We start from the raw sequence: 25,866 nt of genomic DNA, 5'->3' as shown, positions 1-25,866 counted from the left end.
GATAGAATTGGCTCAAACTTCCCACATGGAATCCCCATGATCATCAGAAAATACTGTGTTTTCTGATGGTCTTTGGCAACCCCTCTGACACCCCTTGGCGACCCCCTCAGGGGTCCCGACCCCCAGGTTGAGAAACACGGCTCTAGAGTCATTCTTTCCTGACGTTTCGCCTGCATCCTCAGAGGTAGTGAGGTCTGTTGGAAATAGGAAAAAGGGTTTATATATCTGTGGAATGACCAGGGTGTGACAAAGGACTCTTGTCTGCTGGAGCTAGGTGTGAATGTTTCAACTGACCATCTTGATTAGCAAGAGCCCCCGGTGGGGGAGTGGGTTAAACCCCTGTGCCGGCAGGACTGAAGACCAACAGGTCGCAGGTTCGAATCCGGGGAGAGGCAGATGAGCTCCCTCTATTAGCTCCAGCTCCTCATGCGGGGACATGAGAGAAGCCTCCCACAAGGATGATTCGTTCGTTCATTCATTCAGTCGTCTCCGACTCTTCGTGACCTCATGGACCAGCCCACGCCCCTGTGCCGGCAGGACTGAAGACTGACAGGTCGCAGGTTCGAATCCGGGGAGAGGCGGATGAGCTCCCTCTATTAGCTCCAGCTCCTCATGCGGGGACATGAGAGAAGCCTCCCACAAGGATGATTTGTTCGTTCATTCATTCAGTCATCTCCGACTCTTCGTGACCTCATGGACCAGCCCACGCCAGAGCTCCCTGTCAGCCGTCACCACCCCCAGCTCCTTCAAGGTCAGTCCAGTCACTTCAAGGATGTCATCCATCCATCTTGCCCTTGGTCGGCCACTCTTCCTTTTACCTTCCACTTTCCCCAGCATAATTCATCCAGGCGTCCCCTTGCAGACGACCAATTCTCTCACAACAGGAGGGGCTGCTCCTGACACGACAAAATAAATAAATAAAATAAATCTTGATTAGCATACAATGGGCTGACTGTGCCTGGAGCAAACTTTTGTTGAGAGGTGATTAGATGTCCCTGCCTGCTTCCTCTCTGTTGTGCTGTTGCAGATTTAGAGTTTTTTTTAATACTGGTAGCCAGATTTTGTTCATTTTCATAGTTTCCTCCTTTCTGTTGAAATTGTCCACATGCTTGTGGATTTGATTTAAGTCGTTGACGTGTAATCTGTGTAGTCTGACATGGTGGTTGTGAGAGTGGTCCAGCATTTCTGTGTTCTCAAATAAAATGCAGTGTGTAGATTGCAGGATTTGTTTTTAAGTCGGAACAGGGACTTTAAAAAGTGTAACTCCAGCAACTACAGCTCCTAAAATGTCAAGATTCTATTTGCCCCAAACTCCATCAGTGTTCACATTTGGGCATATTGTGTATTCGTGTAGTTTGGTCCAGATCCATCATTGAGTTCACAGTGATCTTTGGATGTAGGTGAACTACAACTCCAAAACCAAAGGACAAAGGACATTGCCCACATTGCACACTGTTGGTCATAGGAGAACAGTGTGCCAAGTTTGGTTCAATTCTATCATTGGTGGGGTTCAGAATGCTCTTTTATTGTAGGTGAACTATAAATCACAGCAACTACAACTCCCAAATGACAAAATCAATTTTGTTTGAGTGAAGGACATACATTGGGTTGTTAGGTGTCCAAATTTGGTATCAATTCGTCCAGTGGTTTTTGAGTTCTGTTAATTCCACAAACGAACATTGCATTTTTATTTATATAGATATATTTCCTATTTGATTTGTCGTCAATCCACTCCCTTGGGCTCCATGCAAATATACCATTTGCCAAAATATATGATCCTGTGCTTTCCTTTTCCATTTCCGACTGAATAACTTAACCATTGGTTTGTTCCATTGAGTGCGAGGTCTGCCCAAGCAGTGCTTGTGGTCTTTTGGAATTCACTTTGTGAGTCACCATGTCTTTTATTGGTTGTGTTTAGTGTGGTGAAGCGGGTTAAACCACTGAGTTGTTGAACTTGATGGCCAAAAGGTTGACGGTTCGAATCCGGGAAGCAGAGTGAACCCCCACTGTTAGCCCCAGCTTCTGCCAACCAAGCAGTTCAAAAACATGCCAATGTGAGTAGATCAGTAGGTACCGCTGCGAGAAGGTAATGGCGCTAAATACAGTCATGCCAGCCACATGACCTTGGAGGTGTCTACGGACAATGCCGGCTCTTTAGCTTAGAAATGGAGATGAGCAACCCCCCCCCCCCCCGAGTCGGACATGACCAGATTTAATGTCAGGGGAAAACATTTACCTTTTTTACCTTTGTGTGTGCTACATACCCTATCCATCTTCTTTTTGCCTCATAAATCTCATTGACCACGTTACATACCCCAGTTCTTTGACACAGCTTTTTGTTGCTGACTTTCCTTCTTATTGTCGTACCACACATCTTTCTTTCTTTCCATTGTTCTCTGAGTCACCAGCAGTTTTTCCTCCTCTAACTTTGTTGTTGCCCATGTTTCAGATGCGTATAACATTTGCTTGTAGAACTGTTGTGTAGAAGATATCGGCTCTGATCTTCATTGGCAGTTTAGACACTTACTCAATTTCATTTCCGTTTATAACGATGCAGCCCTGGACACACTGCTCATTTTTTATCCATTTCATTTTCTTCAAGTTCATTTCCAATCCTACTGGTTTTGAGAGTCTCGCTAGTTGTTGGAGATCATGTTGTAAATCTTCTGGATTTTGGACGAAAACGAAACAATTGTCTGCAAAGAGGAGATAAGAAAGTTGTCAGTTGAAATCCTGCCTTTAAATCTGATTTGTCGAAAGAGTCGCCGCAAACAGTTTTGGGCATATTGTGTCTCCTTGACGCACTCCTTTCTTTATTCTGATGTTACACACTTCTGACAACAGTTTTATATTCGTTGTGCACCCTTTATGGGTGCTTTTTATGATGTTCACATACACTGGATTTACACTAGCTTGAACATGGAGTATTGATAAAAATGTGTGGCCCAAACTGCAAAATTGAGGAAGGTACAGTATGTGAGAGCTGTTCAGTAGTGGAATTCTCTGCCCTGGAGTGTGGTGGAGACTCCTTCTTTGGAGGCTTTTAAGCAGAGGTTGGATGGCCATCTGTTGGGGGGCCGGGGAGGGGTTGAAAATTATTTTCCTGCTTCTTGGCAGAACGGGGTAGGACTGGATGGCCCATGAGGTCTCTTCCAATTCTATGATTCTATGCCGATGTAGTTATTGAGGCAATGACAGGGTTTCTTACATTGGAGTTTTGGCTTTACTGTGACTAAAGAAACAAGGGATGTATAGAATCTGCTAACTAGATCTGTACTGACTCTACCTCCTTAAAAGTCTTGAACTCCCACTACCCTTTTTCAGGCCTTCTCAACTTAAACAAGAATAATTAATATTAGATATTTCTTTGGAAGTTTTTGATTTAAGGAACAATACTGTAATCCCCCCCCCCCCCCCACTAGAGAAAATGGAGACATATGGAGACATATGAAAGTAGCAACCAGGTATTCTGAACAAATAAATATTGTGTTGTCGAAGGCTTTCATGGCCGGAATGACTGGGTTACTGTGAGTTTTCCTGGCTGTATGGCCACGTTCCAGAAGCATTCTCTCCTGACGTTTCACCCACATCTATGGCAGGCATCCTCTGAGGTGGTGAGGTTTGTTGGAAACTAGGCAAGTGGGGTTTATATATCTGTGGAATGTTCAGGGTGGGAGAAAGAGCACTCGTCTACTTGAGGCAAGTGTGAATTCTATCATTGTATTGTCGAAGGCTTTCATGGCTGGAATCACTAGGTTCTTGTGGGTTTTTTCAGGCTATATGGCCATGTTCTAGAGGCATTTTCTCCTGACGTTTTGCCTGCATCTATGGCAAGCATCCTCAGAGGTAGTGAGGTCTGTTGGAATTAGGAAAATGGGTTTATATATCTGTGAAATGACTGGGGTGGGGCAAAGAGCTCTTCCCTGCTGGAGCTAGGTGTGAATGTTTCAACTGACCACTTTCATTAGCATTTGAAGGCCTGACTGAGCCTGGGGGAATCTTTTGTTGAGAGGTGATTAGATGTCCCTGATTGTTTCCCCTCTGCTGTTTTGCTGTTTTAATTTTAGAGTTTTTTAATACTGGTAGCCAGATTTTGTTCATTTTCATGGTTTCCTCCTTTCTGTTGAAATTGTCCACATGCTTGTGTATTTCAATGGCTTCTCTGTGTAGTCTGACATGGTGGTTGTTGGAGTGGTCCAGCATTTCTGTGTTCTCAAATAATATGCTGTGTCCAGGTTGGTTCATCAGGTGCTCTGCTATGGCTGACTTCTCTGATTGAAGCAGTCTGCAGTGCCTTTCATGTTCCTTGATTCTTGTTTGGGCAATGCTGCGTTTGGTGGTCCCTATGTAGACTTGTCCACAGCTGCATGGTATATGGTAGACTCCTGCAGAAGCGAGAGGATCCCTCTTGTCCTTTGCTGAACGTAGCATTTTTTGGATTTACTTGGTGGGTCTGTAGATAGTTTGTATGTTGTGTTTCTTCATCAGCTTCCCTATGCAGTCAGTGGTTCCCTTGATGTATGGCAGGAACACTTTTCCTCTGGGTGGATCTTTGTCTTGAATCTCGTGGCTTGTTCTCAGTCTTTCAGCTCTTCTGATGTCTGAGGTGGAGTATCCATTGGCCTGTAGAGCCCAGTTGAGGTGGTTCAGTTCATCTTGGAGGAGGTGGGGCTCGCAGATTCTTTTTGCACGGTCTGCCAAGGTTTTAATGGTGCTTTTTTTTTTTTTACTTGGGTGATGGTTGGAGTATTTATGTAGATATCTATCTGTGTGTGTGGGTTTTCTGTAAACTGTGCTGGCAGTTTGGGATTCTCCTGGATCTGTCTCTCCAAATGTCAACCCAGGTAGATGGCTAATGGTTTGTTATCTTTCATTTTCTGTAGACGAAGTGATTGCCACAGTCTCTGAAAACTCTGCTTCTGTTTACTAAAACGTCGCTTTCTGTCCAAGGTTCCACTATCTTCGCCCTCATTATCCCCTACACCAGGCAAATCAATCTCAGCATCATTTTCAGACAGTTGCTTTGAGAAAAGTGATTAAAGGTCTCTCCCAGGACTGTGGCCTTGGGAATCTTTCTGAAACAACTCAGGTGTCTCTTCCGAACTTAACTCAGGCCCAAGCAAACCGTCATCCCCAGGCCCATCTTCAGGAACACTATTCTCATTCCCATCATGAACATCAACATGAACATCACAGGTTGAACAGGCTGACATACAACATACTGGCCAACTTCATCCTATGAGCTTCATGCTCAGAGAAGACCTTTTATCTCCCAAGCTGATATTCAGCCTTTGAATGCCTGCATTCTCAGGGTTACTAGGAATACCAAGAAAGAATGTCTTTTTCACAATTATGTAATGAGTCTCAATTTTGTTGCTAAGCTGGCAGAACACCTGTTTTGAAGGTAGTTGCAGGATATTGCAGATTTAAAAAGAAAATTCAGTACTTGCAGACGTTTTAAGAACCTTTGCTCTATCCAAACAGCTATTTTACTTATCTGAATCCTCCATTTTATAATAAAAAAAGTGTCAGGTCAGAAATATTTTTTGGTAAATATGACAGGATTTTGTCTCACCCCCTCAGGGCTTTTCTTAGGTGAGAAAACAGATTTAGATTTGTTGGTCAGCATGCTTGCAGTAGCCTTGATTGAATGCCCATGATCTAAAGTCCTGGCCTCAAGTGCCCAGTGGCATCACAACCTGTTCTGCTCAATTTCTCGCTCCTGCTTGGCTCCTGGCAATTCTGAATCATAGCTTTCTGTCCATTGCCAGCTCATTTCAGCTTTTTATCTGCCTGGTGCCATCCTGGACCTGCCCTACGAGGCACTTGAGTGCTTTCCTGACTGTAATTGACAAGAACAGTACCTTCCAGGCAGCATTAGCATCCTTTTAGGCTGGCAGGCAGGCAGATGGAAAATAAGCGGGTTTGAAGCGATGGGAACACTAATGGCATTGCAGGCAGCCCAGAGTCTCTGCAGAGCTGAGAGGAGACTGTACTGGGAGAGGATGAGAAGTTTACCTCCTTTGTCTGCCTCCAGGACGTATAAAGTTTCAGGGAAAGAGAAGTCCAGTTTGTATTACCTGTCCCTTCCTGGCACACTTCTCTTCCACCAGCACAGGTTTCACAGTCTTGTTGAGATGCAGCCTTTCCATCATACAAGGGGCATTCATTAAAGATTTCCCCTGACCCACTTCCTGTGGAGTGAGAGCAATGAAACGTGGTATAGTTATTAGTACTTCTCTCCATCGGTGCCACCTAGGGACACACTTTCTCCCATCTTTCTAAGCAACTGTAAACACCTCACATGTAGAAGTCAACAGGTTGCTCCAAAAGCCACGTTGCAACTTTGGAAATCAGAGACTTGTCATCTGAAAAATGCTTGCCCTCCAAAAATAACTTCCTTTTGGAAAGAGGTAGAAGTCCGATGATGCAAGGTCGAGTGAATAAAGGGATGCGGTAGAATTTCAATGCCATGGGAACATGCTTCTATTTGGGCAACAGGTGAGTTGTGAACTGGTGCATTGTCTTGCAGAAGGCAGGCACTTTTGGTGAGCATGCCACATCTCTTGGTTTTGATGGCCTCTCGCAATTTCTGCAGCAGTGAAGCATAGTATCCCCGATGATCAATGTACCCTTTGCTACAAAATCCATCAATACTACTGTATGCTGGTCCCAAAATACTGTGAGCATGACCTTGTCTGCCGAGAATTGGGCACATGCCTTCTTTGGAGGCGGTGAGTCATGATGCTTCCATTGCCCCTGCGCCCTTCCGAATTCAAGGCCTTGCACCAAGGGGCCCTCGCCTGCTCCGCACCCTTACCGGCCGACGGGAGAGCGATGCAGGCGAGGGATGCCTGGTGCAAGGCCTTGCGCAAAGGGACCCTCGCCTGCTCTGCACCCCTGCCTGCCGGGGGGAGAGCAATGCCGGCAAGGGACGCCTGGTGCAAGGCCTTACGCGAAGAGGCCCTCGCCTGCTCTGCACCCCTGCCTGCTTGTGCGAAGGGGCCCTCACCTGCTCTGCACCCCTGCCTGCCGGCAGGAGAGCAATGCAGGCGAGGGACACCTGGTGCAAGGCCTTGCGCCAAGAGGCCCTTGCCTGCTCTGCACCCCTGCCAGCCGGTGGGAGAGCGATGCAGGCGAGGGATGCCTCACGCAAGGTGGAGGAGCTGACCTGGAAAGCCTGGCTGTTTCCCTGGCATGGGCTGGCAGCCATTTTGAGGAGGTTGGAGGGGCGGGGCCAACCGAGGCACCTTTGCGACCCCCAGGTTGAGAACCACTGCTGTAGAGACTTATATCATTACACATGTGCAGTTTCAGTGTTCTGTGTTAAATAGAAGTGGGTTGGGGAAATCTTTAATGAACACCCTTTGTATATAAGGATTGGTCCACATCTTCTGTAGACTCTTAAGATCCCATAACAGTCCCAATATTTCAAATTTTTAATTTATCCCATAAGTAAGGAATTTAAGTCAAAGGAACACAAGCTGTGGATAGAGTCCTTTAAGAGCGTAACTGGAAGTTACTGGAAATTGGAGAAATAAACATTATCTATGTGGTTAACACTTGCTGCATTTCAGGCATATGTTAGGTGCAGACAAAAAGTGGATCGAGATTATATGTCGTATACAGTTTCTAGAAAGTGAATTACTTATTTGGTATAACTATAAATAAAGGGGTGGGAATTGTTCAGCCCTCCAGATGTTGCTGAGCTGCCACTTCCGACAAAACCAGTGATGTAGAATGCCAGGAATTTGCAGCACAGCAACATCAGGGCGGGATGCACAACTCTTACTCATGCTGCAATGAGTAAACATTTCTAGCCACTTTGCAAAACTAATCCTAAAAGAGCATGTTAACAGGCATTTTGACATGATTTTTTTCAAGTTTTCTGTGAGTAAGTTATCCTAAATTGTTGTGAAGGATAATAAAAAGCAATCCTATAAATATCACAATGGGGTTACAGTGGTCACTTATCATCTGCTGGGGTTTGGTTCCAGGACCCTGCTTCTATGGATACCAGAATCTGGATGCTCAAGTTCCATTAAACACAGTGGTGTAGTAAAACAATGTCTCTTATAGAATTGCGATATCAGGGCTTACTTTTTGGAATATTTTTCGAGGGAGAAATATCTTCAAGTAAATGGGTGTTTGCATCCATAGATACAGAACCCCTGATATGTGTTTGGCAAGTGGGCTTAATAACAAAAGACCCTCCTCATAAATGTATAGCAGAGTAACTTAGCAGCAGCATGACCCAGCACCAATAAAACACACATAGACCAATGTTATCTCTTCCATGGAGGCTTTTCATATTTGTAGTAAAATAATATGCTTGCACTATTTACAAGAACTAGGTTATATATAAACAAATATATTGTAGCTTTACACGCAGCAGCCTTCACACTGGAGCTTTTTCACATGAGGCTTCTCTCACACAGAGGTTTACCTCACTCTCCTCAGGACAACACTAGCTTTGGCCCACTGACTGTAAGAGTCTTTGGCCTACTAACTCTTTCAGTGCTTGACTCACATTTTTATAATTAAAAATACCTAGTTAATTTTTAATATTTCTGACAATATGAAGGACCAACTATATATTCAGTAGCAGGAACTATTTTTTCTTTAAAAAATAACATTTAAAATCCTCCAAGCTCTGGTTAGTACCAGTCAATCTCCCAATGGAGCTCATGCAGTAACAATTTATTTTATTTATTTATCTATTTCATACATTGGTATCCAGCCCTTCTCACCCTCGAGGGGGGACTCAGGGCGGCTTCACAACAACACTATTCAGTGTTCTCCACAATCATAAAATAAATTTAAATGAATTCATTAAAACAGTTACAATAAATAAACAATTGTTAAAATCAAGCAGGTTTAGAAATAAAAATCTGGGTCCATTCATTGTCATTCATATCGTTTGAGCCTTATTCTCAATTGCTGCCTCTGTTGTTCAAATGCTTGGTCCCACAACAAGGTCTTGAGTTTTCTTCTAAAAGACAGGAGGAAGATATCCAATCTGATGTCACTAGGAAGAGAATTCCACAGGCAGGGGAGGGGGACACCGCTGAGAAGGCCCTGTCTCTTGTCCCCATTAGTCGCGTTTGCAATTGCGGTGGGAACACAAAAATGCTGGACCACTCTCACAACCACCATGTCAGACTACACAGAGAAGCCATTGAAATCCACAAGCATGTGGACAATTTCAACAGAAAGGAGGAAACCATGAAAATGAACAAGATCTGGCTACCAATATTAAAAAAATTCTAAAATTGCAACAGCAAAAACAGCAGAGAGGAAACAGGCAGGGACATCTAATTACCTTTTAAGAAGAGTTTGCTCCAGGCACAGTCAGCCCATTGTATGCTAATCAAGGTGGTCAGTTGAAATATTCACACCTAGCCCAACTGACAAAAGTCCTTTGTCTCACCCTGGTCATTCCACAGATACATAAACCCTTTTTCCCAGTTCCAACAGACCTCAAAGGCAACCCCACGTAGAGTGCATTGCAGTAGTCCATTTGAGATGTAACAAGAGCATGGACCACGGTGGCCACCTCAGACTTCCTAAGATACGGGCTCAACTGACACACAAGTTTTATTTGTGCAAAAGCTCCCCTAGCTACCACCAAGACCTGGGCTTCCAGGCTCAACTATGAGTCTAGGATCACTCCCAAACTGTAAACCTGTGTCTTTAGGGGGAGTATAACCCTGTCCAACACAGGCTGTTACCTTATGCCCTGTTTGGCCTTGCAACTGACCAGGAGGACCTCTGACTTGTCTGGATTCAATTTCAATTTTTTCGCTCTCATCCAGACCGACACAGCAGCCAAGCACTAGTTAAGGACCTGCACAGCTTCCTTAGTGACATGTGGGAAGGAGTGATAGAGCTGAATATCATCTGCGTCATCAGATGACAGCTAATCCCAAAACTCTGGATGATCTCTCCCAGCTATTTCATGTAAACAGGACCCACAAGTCAATGGTTGTGAGGACGAGCAGGTGCCCCCCAGCGACACCTTCTGGGAACGACCCTCAAGGAAGGACCGGAGCCACTGCAGAACAGTGCCCCCAAGTCCCATATCCATGAGGTGTCCCAAAAGGATGTCATGGTCAGCGGCATCGATGGCTGCTGAGAGGTCCAGCAGAACCAACAGGGACCCACTCTCCCTGTATAGTTCCCGGTGTAGATCATCTACTAAGGTGACCAAAGCTGTTTTGGTACCATGTCCCAGCCTGAAGCCAAATATGCCAAATCTAGATAATCAGTGTCTTCCAAGAACCCCTGGAGCTGCGAAGCAACCACACGTTCCAGGACTTTGCCCAAGAAAGGGAGATTTTTCAGTTAGACTTTGTCCAGTGTCCACTAATTTCCAGTTAGATTTTGTCCAGTGCCCACTAAATGCTAAGAAGAGGGAATAGATATTTGTAGGCTATGTTGGGGTGGGTTGGAATCGTCCCTTCTTGCAGTTTCAGTTCCAACATTTCTTGGCTTTCCTTACTTGAAACTTTACCACTCCATCCTATTTTCTAATTTTTGTAAATGGCTGGATTAGACAATATGCAAATTGTCTTTAATTTGTGAAGTTCCTCATGTGGAGTCAGGTTCACTGGAAGTATTTTGGTGTAAAACATGTATAGTGTTCGGAGAATAACTGAAATGCAGCAGCAGTGTGTGCTTTGCATGCAAACAATCCCAGGGTCCATCTATGGCAGTGGTTCTCAACCTGGGGTCCCCAGATGTTATTGCCTTCAACTCCCAGAAATCTTAACAGCTGATAAACTGGCTGGGATTTCTGGGAGTTGTAGGCCAAAAACATCTGGGGACCCCAGGTTGAGAACCACTGATCTATGGCATTTACAGGTAGAACCAGAGAAAGGAAGACCCACTCATCCTGCTGAACTCAGAGGTCTACTGAGATTGTGTTGTCTACTCAGCATGGACAATAAGTGTGCATCAGAGGTTTGACTTTATAACGCAACTTGCTATGTGACAGTTTTGCAGGCATTTTATAGAGAAGGGTCATCATAGCTCACCAGTAGGGCACCAGTCATGAATGCAAAAGCCCCCAAATTCAATTCCCAGCATCTATAGGCTGAGCTGAGAAAGACCCCCTCCCTGCAAAGTTATAAATCCTGATGAGCTTCTGCCACTGAGTGCAGAGAGTACTCAGCTGGTGGTCTGACTTGGTATTATACAACGCCCTATTTTCTTACAATGGTAGTTGATTTATATTCTGTATTTTCTACAAGTCTGTTCCACAAATCAAAGCAACGACAACAGGCTAAATACAATAACAGCACATTTCACTAACAACTTTGCCTATAATACATAATAGAGGAACTATGTGTTCCGTTGCAATGTTGACAGCTCAACAATTCATTAACAGTTCAAAGGCTGAAACAAGCATAAACTACTCGTATACTACTGGAAATTAACAAATGTGGCTTGCGCATAAGCAGCCTCCTTTCATATTGGTGACACATCCCTTGCCTTTGAGAATCTTAATTTGATGTCCAAAAGGGTGAAGAAGAATGAGAGAGGGATGGCCTGAGACATTTAGCTGAAGCAGGAGTTCTAGTGTTAGTCTCCATTTGACATACGAGGGTTGAATGAAAAGTAATGCCTCCACCTTCATTACTTGGGTTTGGATGGGAATATTTTAATAAATCAAACGCAGAAATAATCCTTAGAATGTGCTCTTTAACTACCACTATTCACTTTCCCAAATAATCACCAGACAATTGGATACATTTCTGCCGTTTTCTGAAGCCGTCACAGAAGAAGTCGACACTCTGTTTCTGCAACCAGCGTCTCACAGTTCTCTCAACGTCTTCATCAGAAGCATAATGATGTCCCCGCAGATCTTCTTTCATTATCGGGAACAGATGAAAGTCAAATGGTGCTAAATCTGGACTGTATGGAGGATGTTGTACGGTGGTGAGATCCAGTCTCTGAAGTTTCGAGTCTGTGTGCTTTCATTTCAAACATCAGCATCCTGGGTAACCATTGTGCACAGATCTTCCGATAGCCAAGCCAAGCAATAATGTGAGCCACACGTTTTTGTGAAATGCCGATTATGCTTGAAATTTCTCTCTGAGTGATACGATGATTGTCCTGAATCAATCTGTCAACCTTTTGCTTGTGAAACTCGGTGGTTGCTGTCACAGGACGTCCAACTCTTTGTTTGTCATGCAAGTCAGGTGTTCCCACCTCAAAATCTTTAAACTTATTCACCCAATGACGCACAGTACTCACATCAACACAATCACCATAAACAGCTTGCATTCTCTGACAAATCTCCTTTGGGGTGACACCTTCTGCTGTCAAGAATTCAATGACTGCATGTTGCTTAACTCCCATTGACCGACTGTCTGCGCAGGGTTCCATACTTTGCACTTTAAGAACACAACCGTTCAATGCTGAGGCTTCCCGCCAAAATGGAACTGTAGAGGAGAGTCTACTGAACAAACCAGTACCTGCCGCATACCATATCTGTTGAGGAGTTACGAAGGTGGAGGCATTATTTTTCATTCAACCCTCATATGTATCATGTGTCAAATTGTCTAGCTGTCTATCTGTCAAATTTTAGAACAATAGAATTGGGCCAAACTTCCCACACAGAAACCCCATGACCTGTGTTTTCTAATGGTCTTTTGGCAACCCTCCTCACACATCCCTCACGACCCCCCAGGGATCCCGACCCCCAGATTTTCCTCTGTAATTTATAGAGTTCCCTCTAGAGTAGGATGGGAAACTTGTAGCCTTCCAAATGTTGTTGACTTCTGCTTCCTTTCTTTACTATCAAGCGATGAGTCTCAATGGGAATTGTAGTTGAGTAATACCTGCAGCACCACAAATTGACCATTCTGCTCTATAATTTAAGATGCTCCCAATGCTTTCCTCTCTCTGGCTTAAGAATATTGGAAATCCTGGCTTACTGTCTCTCTCATATTTACAGTGTAGTGCACCATCTTTGTCTCTCCTTTTATTTTCAGTTCTTACAGCATTTTTTTTTTGCTATGCAAGGATTGCTGTTGCATTGTCCAATCTACTCAAAACCAGATAGTCCAAAGAAGAGGTCTAAAATGCATTCATCACGTTCACAATGGGAGCGTAAATTTGGAAGTGTGCTCTGGCACATTATAGAACATTTATATGTGACTGTAACCTTCATGGTTCACGGGGCTGCTTATATAAGCCGTTGCTATAAGAGTGCAGATGAAAACTCCATGGTTCACTTGCCAGCCCCTAGTCAAACTCAAATATCTGCAGGTCTCAGTGCTACCTGTAGGGCCCAAATGACTTGTGAATGATTTCGTGTCAGATCCTAGTTTTCAAAGAGATAGCCCTGTGGAGGAGAAAAGGTTTTGACTTTGACTAGAGCAGTTAACAAAATCCTCGCTCTCAACAGCCCTTCTCTAGTCCAAATTGGAGCCTCATCACCATTATCACTATGAATATATTTTTAAAAGTCGGATCGTCTGAGCAAAGCTGTCTTGTGTCTCACATGTTTTGATCTCCCACAGGCTTATACATACTTGGAGAAGTACGTTTCAGTCTACCAGGGTGCATGTCAAAGAAACTTCTGATGTTGCCCAGACTTTAGCAGAATTATTATATTCTTTTGAGCGTAAATCATTAGAATGTGTGTCTAGTTATAGCAGGCATGAGCAAACTTTCTAACTTGAGGGTCGCATGGTGGGCTGGAGCGAGGTGGGTGGGGCAGAAGGAAGGGGTTCTCCCCAAATCACCTCCCTGCCCTTTCCTCCCCTTCCTCTTCTTTTTCGGAGGTAGAAAGTGAAGGAAAGACAGAAAACATTCGGATCCCAAAAGGATTGGCCTTGGTCAGGATGAGATGATGGACAGGAGAGAAAAAGTGTATCCATGAGACCCCGTGTTGCCTCCTCCTGATACAGAATCCTAGAGCTGGAAGAGACCCCCCAAGGCCATCTAGTCCAACCCCCTTCCATGCAAGAAGGCACAATCAAAGTACTCCCGATAGACAGTCTCTGTGGAAAATCCCCCAGGGAAGGAGACTCCACCACACTCCCAGGCAGCCAGGGCCACTCTCCAGGAAGTTCTTCCTAATCTTTTCAGTCGAATCTCTTTCCCTGCCATTTGACCCATTGGTCCGTTCTTGTGCCCTGGCCTCTAGAGCAGCAGAAAGTCAGTTTCCCTCCCTCCCCCCCCCCTCCTCCTCAATGGGACACTCTTTTAAATCTCGAAACATGGTTCTCATGTTCCCTCTCTACCTTCTATTCTCATCACAACCTCTGAGGATGCCTGTCATAGATGCAGGCAAAATGTCAAGGAGAGAATGCTTCTGGAACATGGCCATACGGCCCAGAAAACTCACAACAACCCTGTGCCAATACACTTTGACAGAAATCAGGCTCCATTGATAAACTTCAGTGGACACTCAAGAGTGCAAGTCCAGTCAAGTCTTTCTTGCCCCATTGTGTTTCTTATGTATGTTTCCAAACATTTAAGAGTTGAAAACGAACTATATATAGGCATAGCAATGGGAACCCTATTATCTGGGAACCCTATTATCTGGAAAAGGGGAGAAGGGGGAGCAAGGAGGGAAAAGCCTAAAGAGCACAGCAGAAGGGCAGAGCAACCTTAAATAGCCCCCACCAAGCATGGTCTCCTTCATGAGGGTCTTCACTTCAAAATTTGCTTGAGATAGTGCTTGCAGTTCTGGAGAGACTCGTTTAAATTTTGCTTCTCATAGACTTAGCATGGGGATTTAGTTAGCCAGTTAAAATCCATGAGTAAACCAGTTTTTAAAAAAACCTGAAAATTTGGGGGATGGGGTTGAACCCCTAACCCTCTCGTCCTTGTCTACAGCACTGGTGCTAAAGCTTCTGTGGAGACCCCTTTATTTATTTCCTACATTTTTGCCCCATCCTTCTCACCCCCAAAGGGGGACTCAGGGCGGCCTCACTAAAGCACCAGAAGATGCCGACATCGTAAAAACAATCAACCATACATTTAAAAACATTAAAATAGTAATTAAACAATTAATTAAAACATGCCTGTTAAAATCAGAGTCCAAAATCCAGAATCCAAAGTCCAGTCCAGGTCAATTCATTGTCTTAAGTCTTCTTTTACTTGCTGCTATTACTGATCGAATGCTTGGTCCCATAGCCAGGTCTTAAGTTTCCTTCTGAAAGACGGGAGGGAAGTGGCCAATCTGATGTCCCTGGGGAGGGAGTTCCACAAACGGGGGCCACTGCAGAGGAGGCCCCGTCCCTCATCCCCACGAGTCGCATTTGCAATGGCAGTGGAATCGAGAGCAGGGCCTCTCCAGATGATCTTAGATTTTGTGATGGTTTGTAACGGGAGATACGTTTGGACAGGTAGTCCGGTCCAGAACCGTTTAGGGCAGGGGTCCTCAAACTATGGCCGGATACGGCCCTCCAAGGTCATTTTCCTGGCCCTCGCTCAGGCTCAACCTAAGTCTGAAACTACTTGAAAGCACACAACAACAACAATCCTAACTCTTCAGCCAAAAGCAGGCCCACACTTACCATTGAAATACTAATAAGTTTATATTTGTTAAAACTGTTCTTCATTTTAATTATTGTATTTTTAACTACAAATAAGATATGTGCGGTGTGCATAGGAATTCATTCATGTTTTTTTTTTTTTTTTCAAATTATAATCTGTCCCTCCAACAGTTTGAGGGACTGTGACCTGGCCCTCTGTTTAAAAAGTTTGAGAAAAGTTTTTTCTCTTTTTTCTTTTCGCTTCTTTCTTTTATTGTTTCTGTTTTGTCTTGTTCTTTTTGCTTATGCTTTTGTATAATAATTTCTAGTGCGGAGATGTAGGTGTACGGAGGGATATATACGCATTATGTATGGATTCATTACATATGCTGAGAGTCAAACAAGTCTGGTTATCATGGTTATACTTATTTTCACATTTGTATTTGTATTTGTGCTTGTATGTTTTGCGTCTAGTCTTCATAATAAAAATTTAAGGAAAAAAAAGTTTGAGAACTTCTGGTTTAGGGCTTTAAAAGTTAAAACCAGCACTTTGAATTGTGCTCGGAAGCTGATCGGCTTTCCCACGTTAATTCTTCCAGGAGTGGATTTCCCTTCAAAGGGGTCGATTTCTCTCACTTCCTATTGCCTTACCCCTGTTCTTAACTATGAGTCATTTGTAAACTGGGTGTTTGTAACTCAGTGACTGCCTGTATAAGGAATTCTCCTTTTCTCCCCACTAGGAAACAGCGCTGAAATCTCTGGGAAATGAAGGCCTTTTCTTGTTCTCTTCCCTGGACACGAACAATGACTTGTACATCAGCCCGGAGGAGTTCAAGCCAATTGCGGAGAAACTTACTGGTAGGCATTTAATTCCTCGAATAGAGGGCTGTCTAATAAATCTTCCTCAAGGGGCACTGTGTTGGAAATAGCAATAGTTTGTTAATTTATATATTTGCTAACCTGTATTCTATTGGTATGTTGATTTGCCATTTTGACTGCATTTCTTTGATGTGAGAGAGGTTATAGACATCTGATTGTACTGAGCATGTTCAGACTCAGGTACGGTTCCGGTCCAGCGTATCTGTCCGAACGTATCTCCCTCTACGTCCCACCACGGAATTTAAGATCATCTGAGGGGGCCCTGCTCTCGACTCCACCGCTTTCCCAAGCAAGGCTGGTGGGGACGAGGAGCAGGGCCTTCTCAGTGGTGGCCCCCCACCTGTGGAACTCACTCCCAGTGGATATCAGGGCATCGACATCACTCCTGTCCTTTAGGAGAAAGGCAAAGACGTGGTTGTGGGACCAGGCCTTCGGGCAATCTGCTAACTAGATAGGACAACCAGGCAATTAGGACCGGCAGGACTGATATATGTGGACTGATAAATGTGGAAGAAAACTCTGAACCATGAGATAGCGAACACTGACTGGCAAGAAGGAAGAAGCGGTTTGTATCGGTTTGTATGAAATTTTATTGGTTTTATTGGTTTTAACGGGTTTAGATGCAATGTATTGTTGTTGTTGTTGTTTGCTAATTTGTTATTTTGTTTTATTGCTTATTATTGATGTATGCTATGGGCATCGAATTGTGCCTTGGATGTGTAAGCCGCCCTGAGTCCCCTTCGGGGTGAGAAGGGCGGGGTAAAAGTAAACCAAATAAATAAATAAATAAATAATGTGTTTGCTTCCCACCTGCATTTGTTCTTCAATGAAAGCAGGTTGCTGTTTGGACTTCAGTAGATACACTATGACTTATGGACTTCAGTGAATACAACTATACTTTAAGACTATAGACCAGGGGTCCTCAAACTATGGCCCGGGGTCCGAATAAGGCCTTCCAAGGTCATTTACCTGGCCCTCGCTCAGGGTCAACCTGAGTGTGAAAAGACTTGAAAGCATACAACAACAACAATCCTATCTCATCAGCCAAATTTGGACACTATACCCCTAACAGACCAATGAGCGACCATCACTCATACCTCCCCCCTATAAAACAGCGAAAAGGAATTAAAAACCCAAAAAAGCTAAATGATGATACAGAAAAAAGGAAGGAAGAGGGAGGGAAGGAAGGAGAGAAAGAAAAAAGAAAATTCAAACTAAATAAGCTGATATATATTATAGGCGAAGACACAGAATGCAAGTCAAAAAAATTCTTTTTTTCCTTTTTTCTTTTTTATTGATTTCTTAAATTTCCTACTATCCTATAACTCAATGTTCTCCCACTTTCCTTGTAAACTTAAACAATGTTGATATATATCTTGTTTTCTTTTTTCTTTTTATGTATATGTATAATTTAATAAAAGTTCTTTAAAAAATATTGTATACATATGTATACATATGTTGTTGTTGTTCATTCGTTCAGTCGTCTCCGACTCTTCGTGACCTCATGGACCAGCCCACCCCAGAGCTCCCTGTCGGCCGTCACCACCCCCAGCTCCTTCAAGGTCAGTCCAGTCACTTCAAGGATGCCATCCATCCATCTTGCCCTTGGTCGGCCCCTCTTCATTTTGCCTTCCACTTTCCCCAGCATAATTGTCTTCTCTAGGCTTTGCTGTCTCCTCATGATGTGGCCAAAGTACTTCAACTTTGTCTCTAGTATCCTTCCCTCCAGTGAGCAGTCGGGCTTTATTTCCTGGAGGATGGACTGGTTGGATCTTCTCGCAGTCCAAGGCACTCTCAGCACTTTCCTCCAGCACCACAGCTCAAAAGCATCAATCTTCCTTCGCTCAGCCTTCCCTAAGGTCCAGCTCTCACATCCGTAGGTTACTACAGGGAAGGTACATGGAAATTGCTAGATATCTATTTGTATATAGGATTTGCCAAGACCTGCAAACATATGAGGGGAAATTCATATATAAAATCAATATATATAGATAAATAGAGGTATATAGGTGCATAGGGATTGCAAAGGTTTGCAGGGGAAAATGCCTATATATCTGTAGGCGAGATTAACAAATATATCAGGGGAAAATGCTTTGATAAGATTAATGGATATTCCTGACTTGCAAGGGCTTATCTCCCCCTGCTTTCCCTTTTCAAAACATTCCAGCCTGGGAAGAGAAGCAGAAAAGAAAACACACTGTTTAGGGAGGGGAAGATGAGACAGAAATATATCACATATTGCAAGCAATGACCTCCAGGCTCCGCTGCCCAGTTTGACCCCATTAGGGGGGAAATGCCTATATATCTGTATGCGAGATTAACAAATATATCAGGGGAAAGTGCCGCATAAGTGGTTGAGGGGGTAAAGGAAGGGGCCTGAGGCTGTTAGGAATTGTGGGAGTTGAAGTCCAAAACACCTGGAGGGCCAAAGTTTGCCCATGCCTGATCTGAATGCTAGGAAATAGGTTTGTTCTTAAGGTCGACTACATTTTTCCATTATGCCTACCCCTGTCCCGCTTAGTAAGAGCTGTCCAAATTTCACCCGCTTGACCATGTGCTTGAAATATTACAAAAACAAGTGTCACTGGGAGTCTTTTCATGAATTACTTTTTTAACCTATGCATACAATTCAGAACAGCTCAATACAACCAACAGTATTGAATTGCTCTTTAAAAAGGGCCAAGTTGAATTAATTTCTCTTGGGGGAAAGAGAAATCCCATGCATTTGGAGAGTAGGTGGGAGATAATGTTTGGAAAATACACTGTTCCGAACAGAAACATCATCATTTGTGATCGAGGTGAAACCCATAAAAGGACCTCCAGATTATGTTTCCAGGATTATGTGAGACAAGCTGTTCCCTCAGATGTCCTCCCACGGAGAGGCCACTGAGCACTTTAAAGTTCAAAGCCAGCATTTTGAATTTAGTTAGGAAAGTGAACATGATCTTTTGGAGCTCTTATTAAGATGAGAGGACTGTGCTTCTTCTGAGTAGCTGTGGCAAAATCCATGTGGCCACATTTGGGACTTGAATTCTATTCCAGACTTTATAAGGAACCTCCCCTCCCCTTAAGGGGGACCCCCTTTTAAGGGACCACTTTTTTTTTAAAAAAATCTCAAGTTAAGAAAGCAATAGGACATGAATACAACGACAATTCTGCTTTTTATTTGGAAAAGGGCAAATTTGTGTCGTCGAAGGCTTTCATAGTTGGAATCACTGGGTTTCTGGGTGGCCATGTTCCAGAAGCATTCTCTCCTGACATTTCACCCACATCTGTGGTAGACATCCTCAGAGGTTATGAGGCAGGCATGTAGGCGGGGGAGGAGCTTGAGAGGCTTCAGCCCCCCCCCCCCCCAAATTATCATGGTGGTCCGCGAGAAGGCCTTACTGGTACATTATTTAAACTGTTATGTTTATTCATATCATGATCTGATCACCATGCTCAATATATCCCATATGCATGGGGGTATTGGGATAACAATACAAAAGGTTTGCTAGGGTAGACCCTCTTTCATTCAGACTCAGCCCCCCCCCCCCAATCAAACTCAGCTCTCCCCGAATCAAAATCCTGGCTACGGGCCTTGTTATGAGGTATATTGGAAACTAGGCAAGTGGGGTTTATATATCTGTGGACTGTCCAGGGTGGCAGAAAGAACTCTTGTCTGTTTGAGGCAAGTATAAACGTTGCAATTGGCCGCCTTGATTAGCATTTAATGGCCTTGCAACTTCAAGTCCTGGCTGCTTCTTGCCTGCGGAAATCCTTTGTTGGGCGGTGTTAGCTGGCCCTGATTGTTTTCTGTCTGGAATTTCCCTGTTTTCTGAGTGTTGCTCTTTATTTACTTATTTCCTCAGCAATCCTATAGCAAAGGCTAGAAAAGGGCAATGGTGTGTGTATTTGTGTGTGTGTGTGTGTATGAGAGAGAGGTGCTGGCTGAGTACATCTAGTGTGGATGAAAAGGAAAAGCAGTTGAATGTAATCAGAAGTCGGATACAATGCCCAGAATCCTCTAACCAGGCTGGGAATTCCAGAAGTTGTATATAAAAAAGTAGTTTCCCCAAGCAAGGTCTCAAACATCTCTCGAAAAGTAAATATATAAAAATACTTTATACAGACCAAGTGTCGAAGATGGCCTTCTGGCCAAAGTGTAGTAGCCCCCTTCTCCTGCTGTCACCTCTGTCTGTCTTTCTATCTATCTATCTATCTATCTATCTATCTATCTATCTATGTATTTGTGAGTGTATGTGTGTGTGTGTGTGTGTGTATTTTCCTTCTCTTGGAGTATCAGTGTTTCTGGCTCCTTCAGCAGCAGTGTCATATCCTCTTCCTCCTTCTCTCTTCCTTTGCAGAACATCCAGCCTACTCAAGTGTCTGCTTATAAGACACTTTATTGGGCTTGGTTGTACAGAAGAGGAAAGAAGAAATTATTTGTGGTGGGAAGGATTCAATTTTACAAAAGCCTTTTATAATCAGGATCACATAATAAATGGAATGATGTCTCAATTCTTAGTAAGTTAGGATTTTGTTCATGATAACATCCAAGGCTGGAGTTAAAATTGCCGGAAGAAACATTAATAACCTAAGATATGCAGATGATACCACTTTGATGGCTGAAAGTAAGGAGGAGCCGAGGAGCCTTCTAACCAAGGTGAAAGAAGAAAGGGCAAAAGTTGGGTTGCGGTTAAACACCAAAAAAGCCAAGATGCCAATCAGACTGATTGTCAACTAGCAAATAGAGGGAGAAAAGGTGGAGGCAGTGACAGACTTTGTATTTCTAGGGGCAAAGATTACTGCAGACGCAGACTGAAGCCAAGAAATCAGAAGACGTTTACTTCTTGGGAGGAGAGCAATGACCAATCTCAATAAAATAGTGAAGGGTAGAGACATCATACTGGCAACAAAGATCCACATAGTTCAGTGTTTCTCAACCTTCCTAATGCCACGACCCCTTAATCCAGTTCCTCATGTTGTGGTGACCCCCAACCATAACATTATTTTTGTTGACACTTTGTAACTGTAATTTTGCTACTCTTGGGAATTGTAATGTAAATATCCAACATGCAGGATGTATTTTGTGGGGCTGGGAGGGGATTGAGTTTGTCATTTGGGAGTTGTAGTTGCTAGGATTTATAGTTCATCTACAATCAAAGAGCATTCTGAATTTCACCAATGATGGAATTAAACCAAACTTGGCAAACAGAACTTCCATGGCCAACAGAAAATACTGGAAGGGTCTGGTGAGCATTGAACTTTGAGTTTGGCAGTTGTAGTTCACCTACATCCAGAGAGCAGTATGGACTCAAACAATGATGGATCTGGACCAAACTTGGCACGAATACTCAGTATGCCCAATTGTGAACACTGGTGGAGTGTTGTGGAAGATAGACCTTGACATTTGGGAGCTGTACTTTCTGGGATTTATAGTTCACCTACAATCAGAGAGCATTCTGAACCCCACCAACGAAAGCATTGGGCCAAACTTCCCACAAGAACCTCCATGACCAACAGAAAATACACTACTGTGTTTTCTGATGGTCTTTGGTGACCCCTCTGACACTCCCTCGTGACCCCCCCCCCCCCCCAGGATTCCCGACCCACAGGTTGAGAAACACTGACATAGTTAAAGCAATTGTATTCTCCGTAGGCAACAATTCCATGCCTTAAAACACAATGTACACTTAAATAAATATTAAAATAGAATTAAAAAGTACATTAAAAACAATTAAAACATTACACGTAATCCACAAGTGTAATCTGGGCTGTTCCAGTGGTCATTGCACATTGTTCCCAGTCTGTCTACTACACAAGTTCTCTAAAGCAGTGATTCTCAACCTTCCTAATGCCACGACCCCTTAATACAGTTCCGTGGTGACCCCCAACCATAAAATTATTTTCGTTGCTACTTCATAACTGTTGTTTTGCTACTGTTGTGAATCGTAATTTAAATATCTGATACGCAGGATGTATTTTCATTCACTGGACCAAATTTGGCACAAATGCCTGGTACGCCCAAATTTGAATACTGGTGGGGTTTGGGGGGGGGGGGGAGGTGTGATTTTGTCATTTGGGAGTTGTAGTTGCTGGGATTTATAGTTCACCTACAATCAAAGAGCATTCTGAACCCCACCAATAATAGAATTGGGCCAAACTTCCCACACAGAACCCCCATGACCATCAGAAATATGTGTTTTCTGGTGGTCTTTGGTGACCCCTCTGACACCCCCTTGCAACCCCCCCCCCCGGGGTCCCAACCCCCAGGTTGAGAAACACTACTCTAAAGGCTTGGTCACAAAACCACATTTTCACTCTCTTGCCGAAGTTCAGGAGGGAGGGGGTTGATCTAATATCCCTGGGGAGGGAGTTCCACAGCTGAGGGGGCCACCACTGAGAAGACCCTGCCTTTCGTCTCCGTCAATCACGCCTGTGAGGGAGGCGGGACCGAGAGCAGGGCCTCCCAGATGATCTTAAACTCCATGGTGGTTCATAGAGGGTTCGGACAAATAAGCTGTGCCTTTTAGGGCAGTGGTTCTCAACCTGGGGTCCCCAGATGTTTTTGGCCTACAACTCCCAGAAATCTCAGCTACTTTATCAGCTGTTAGGACTTTAGGGCTTTATAGGCTAAAGCCAGCACTTTGAATTGTGCTCGGTAGCAGATCGGCAGCCAGTAAAACTGATGTAACAGGGAGGTTGTATGCTCCCCGTATGCCGCTCTGGTGAGCAATCTGGCTACCACCCGTTGGACCATTTGTACCTTCCGAACAGTCTTAAATGGCAGCCCCACGTAGAGTAAGGGGATGCGGGGGGGGGGGGGGGACCAGCTACCAGCCCTGCAGTTGCAAGTCTGCATTGTTTTTTCTGGAGCAGCTGTTTGGGGACCACTTAGCTGTATTCAGCTGCAGGATCAGCCAGGTGGCCCAGATAGGCTCCAGGATTTTGCAGGTATTATGTTTCAAACTCTTCCATCTTAGAGTTCCCTTTGGACATTGCGAATCACCTCCTTCTGATGGCTTTTTGGGGAAATTGTTTGTGTAAATCTATCCTATGGTGTGTGTGTGAGAGAGAGAGAGAACTGCCCACAGCACATGGCGACTCTTCCTTTCATTCTCTTTGCTCAAGTCCTAGACTGATTTACGCAACAAGAGGCTGCTAAGCTTCCTGTGTTTTTCGAAAGGCTTATGCACCCAACGCCTCTCTCACAAAGGGCAGTTTTTCTAAATCTGCTGTTCCCATTGTTGGACTTGCAAACCGCACGCGCTGGCTTTGTCTGGGGCTTAAAAGGGATTCGGAGCAGCTGAATACAAGAGATACAGCTCCGCAGCTTTATAATCAGAGAGCTTTTGGTGGCAAGATGCAAGTGGGCTTCTCTGATCTCAGAAACCTCTTTGCATTCGGAAGAGAGTTGCGGCACTTCCCCCTGCTGGCTGCTTACGGTCTCCATGATGCGTGCTTGTGTAGCCCATCAAATTGCTCTCACAAGTCAGTGTGGAGCATAGCAGAGGAGGATTCAGCCTGCGCTCACCCTTTTCTCCGACTGCAGAGCGCATAACATTGACTGCAGAATTAGCATGAGTTCTAGAGCTGGTTTCCTATGATTCCAGCAGGCTGGGGCCTTCTGCTCCTGCCCTGCCGCACCAAAGAGCAAAAGCAGCAGCAGTACGGGGGCATGCCATTTGTATATTCAGTCCAAGGGTGTTTATGGTGAGGGAATCAGATTCTACTTCTCTGAAATGCTCTTTTCCACACCCATCACCATCCAGGGCACTATGACAGGGCAATGTCCTCTCCATCTCTCAGATGCAGGTGTACCCTGTTTTTAGTTCCGTTTGCAGTATCATGAAAGCGGAGTACAGACTGGTTGGCACCTGAGATCTCTACTCAGGCCAGATATCCATTGTGGAATTTGGCCATTTGGAATGTGCTACTGAGCAAAATGGTAATAGATTTACAGAAATTTAATATGTTATTGTGCAGTGAAGTTGAGAACATGCATAGCCACACAATTTTTAAAAATCAATGAAGAATACAACAGTTGTTAGTGATCTTTGTTGCCCTCTGGTGCTCAAAGGTAGAACTGCTCGGCTATGCCTCGGTACAGTTATGGAAGTACTTCTGTCATGGAAAAATTGATACTGGAGTGAGAAATAACATAGAAAGAATAGGAACTGTTCTTTCTAACGGCTTAGGTCCAGACTATTTGACAAACCACATCTCCCTCTACAGACCAACTTGGTCACTGTGGTCATCGGAGGAAATCCTCCTCTCAGTTCCACCCCCATCCCAAGCACGGCTGGTGGGAACGAGAGAAAGGGCCTTCTCTGTGGCTGCCCCCCACCTCTGGAACTCCCTTTCTAAGGAGTTAAAGATGGCCCCCTCCCTCCCCGCTTTCAAAAAATAGCTAAAGTCATACCTTTGCTCACTGGCTTACAAGGAGGAGGAATAGTCATTGGTAATACTACTATTATACCTCTGATTAATAGTTGCCGTCCGTATCTATGCCCTGCTCATCCCACCAGCTCAATAGATATCTTGAGCAACGATTAATCGATTTGCCCCAAAGAAATGAGAAATTATTGTTTTCATTTGATGTTTGAAGTTCTGTCTTATGTATGTTATAACAGGCTGTGCTTTTTATTTAATTTTAGTTTGTTAAGTTATAATTCGTATTTATATGTTGGGTTGTATAAATTGTGTTAGTATGGATGTATTGTTGTTGTATTTGGACATTGAATGTTTGCCTTTTATGTTTGGAATCCACCCTGAGTCCCTTTGGGGAGATAGAGCGGAATATAAATAAAGTTTTTTTTTTATTAATACTGCTTAAAAAAAACCCAGTTCAGCAAGTTTTATCAGACTTCTTATTCAAAATTAATGGTATGCATATATGAAATAAATCTGGCAGATCAGTTGAGCCATCCACAAGTAAATAAAACCATTTTGAGCCTTCTAGTAGAGTAAGTTGTTGGAGCATGTAAGAAATCAGTTAGCTGGTGTGTTAACTGAAAATGCAAAGCACGGAGCTGATTGGATGGGTCACGCCTGGGGAGCTAGCTGAGCCTGAGAGTTTTGACAACAGTTACATTTTTAGGCTTGAGCCATTCAAGTGCTTGCAAGAGAGAGAAAGTTTTGAGTTCTTGCTTCAGGAGCTGCTGGAAGGAAATTTGTCCACATGGACACCTAAAGACCATTTTGAATCTTTCTCAAAAGGACATTGTGTGAATCAATGCAACTATTCAAATGATTGTATATACAGTATGTCGCTCTGCATTACAAAGAGTAAGCTATTTGTTTTCTACTGATCATCTGTGTGGCATGTTTTCTTCCTCTGGCAAGACAGTGTGTGGACTGATAAAATGTGAACTATGAGTGATTTTCATTACACCACATAATTCACACTCGTTTTAGAGCACATGAAAAAGTAGAGGCCACAATCCATATTGTGATGATAATATGACGGTTTTTTGGAATCGGAATGTAAGGTTACAAAGCATGTAGCTCT

At 43.8% G+C, this 25,866-nt stretch overlaps 1 protein-coding gene across 1 annotated transcript in view; it reads left to right on the top strand.

Moving 5' to 3' along the window:
• SELENON (selenoprotein N) overlaps positions 1-25,866 on the top strand; it is a 61,866-nt gene that overhangs the window by 1,656 nt on the left and 34,344 nt on the right. The window contains exon 2 of the mRNA XM_060784443.2: positions 16,235-16,352. Coding sequence (XP_060640426.2) covers positions 16,235-16,352 — 118 coding nt within the window. The remainder of the gene's footprint in view (positions 1-16,234; positions 16,353-25,866) is intronic.

This window comes from Anolis sagrei, chromosome X (assembly GCF_037176765.1).
Source record: "Anolis sagrei isolate rAnoSag1 chromosome X, rAnoSag1.mat, whole genome shotgun sequence".
NCBI lineage: Eukaryota > Metazoa > Chordata > Lepidosauria > Squamata > Dactyloidae > Anolis > Anolis sagrei.
This window is presented reverse-complemented; position numbering and strand designations above follow the sequence as displayed.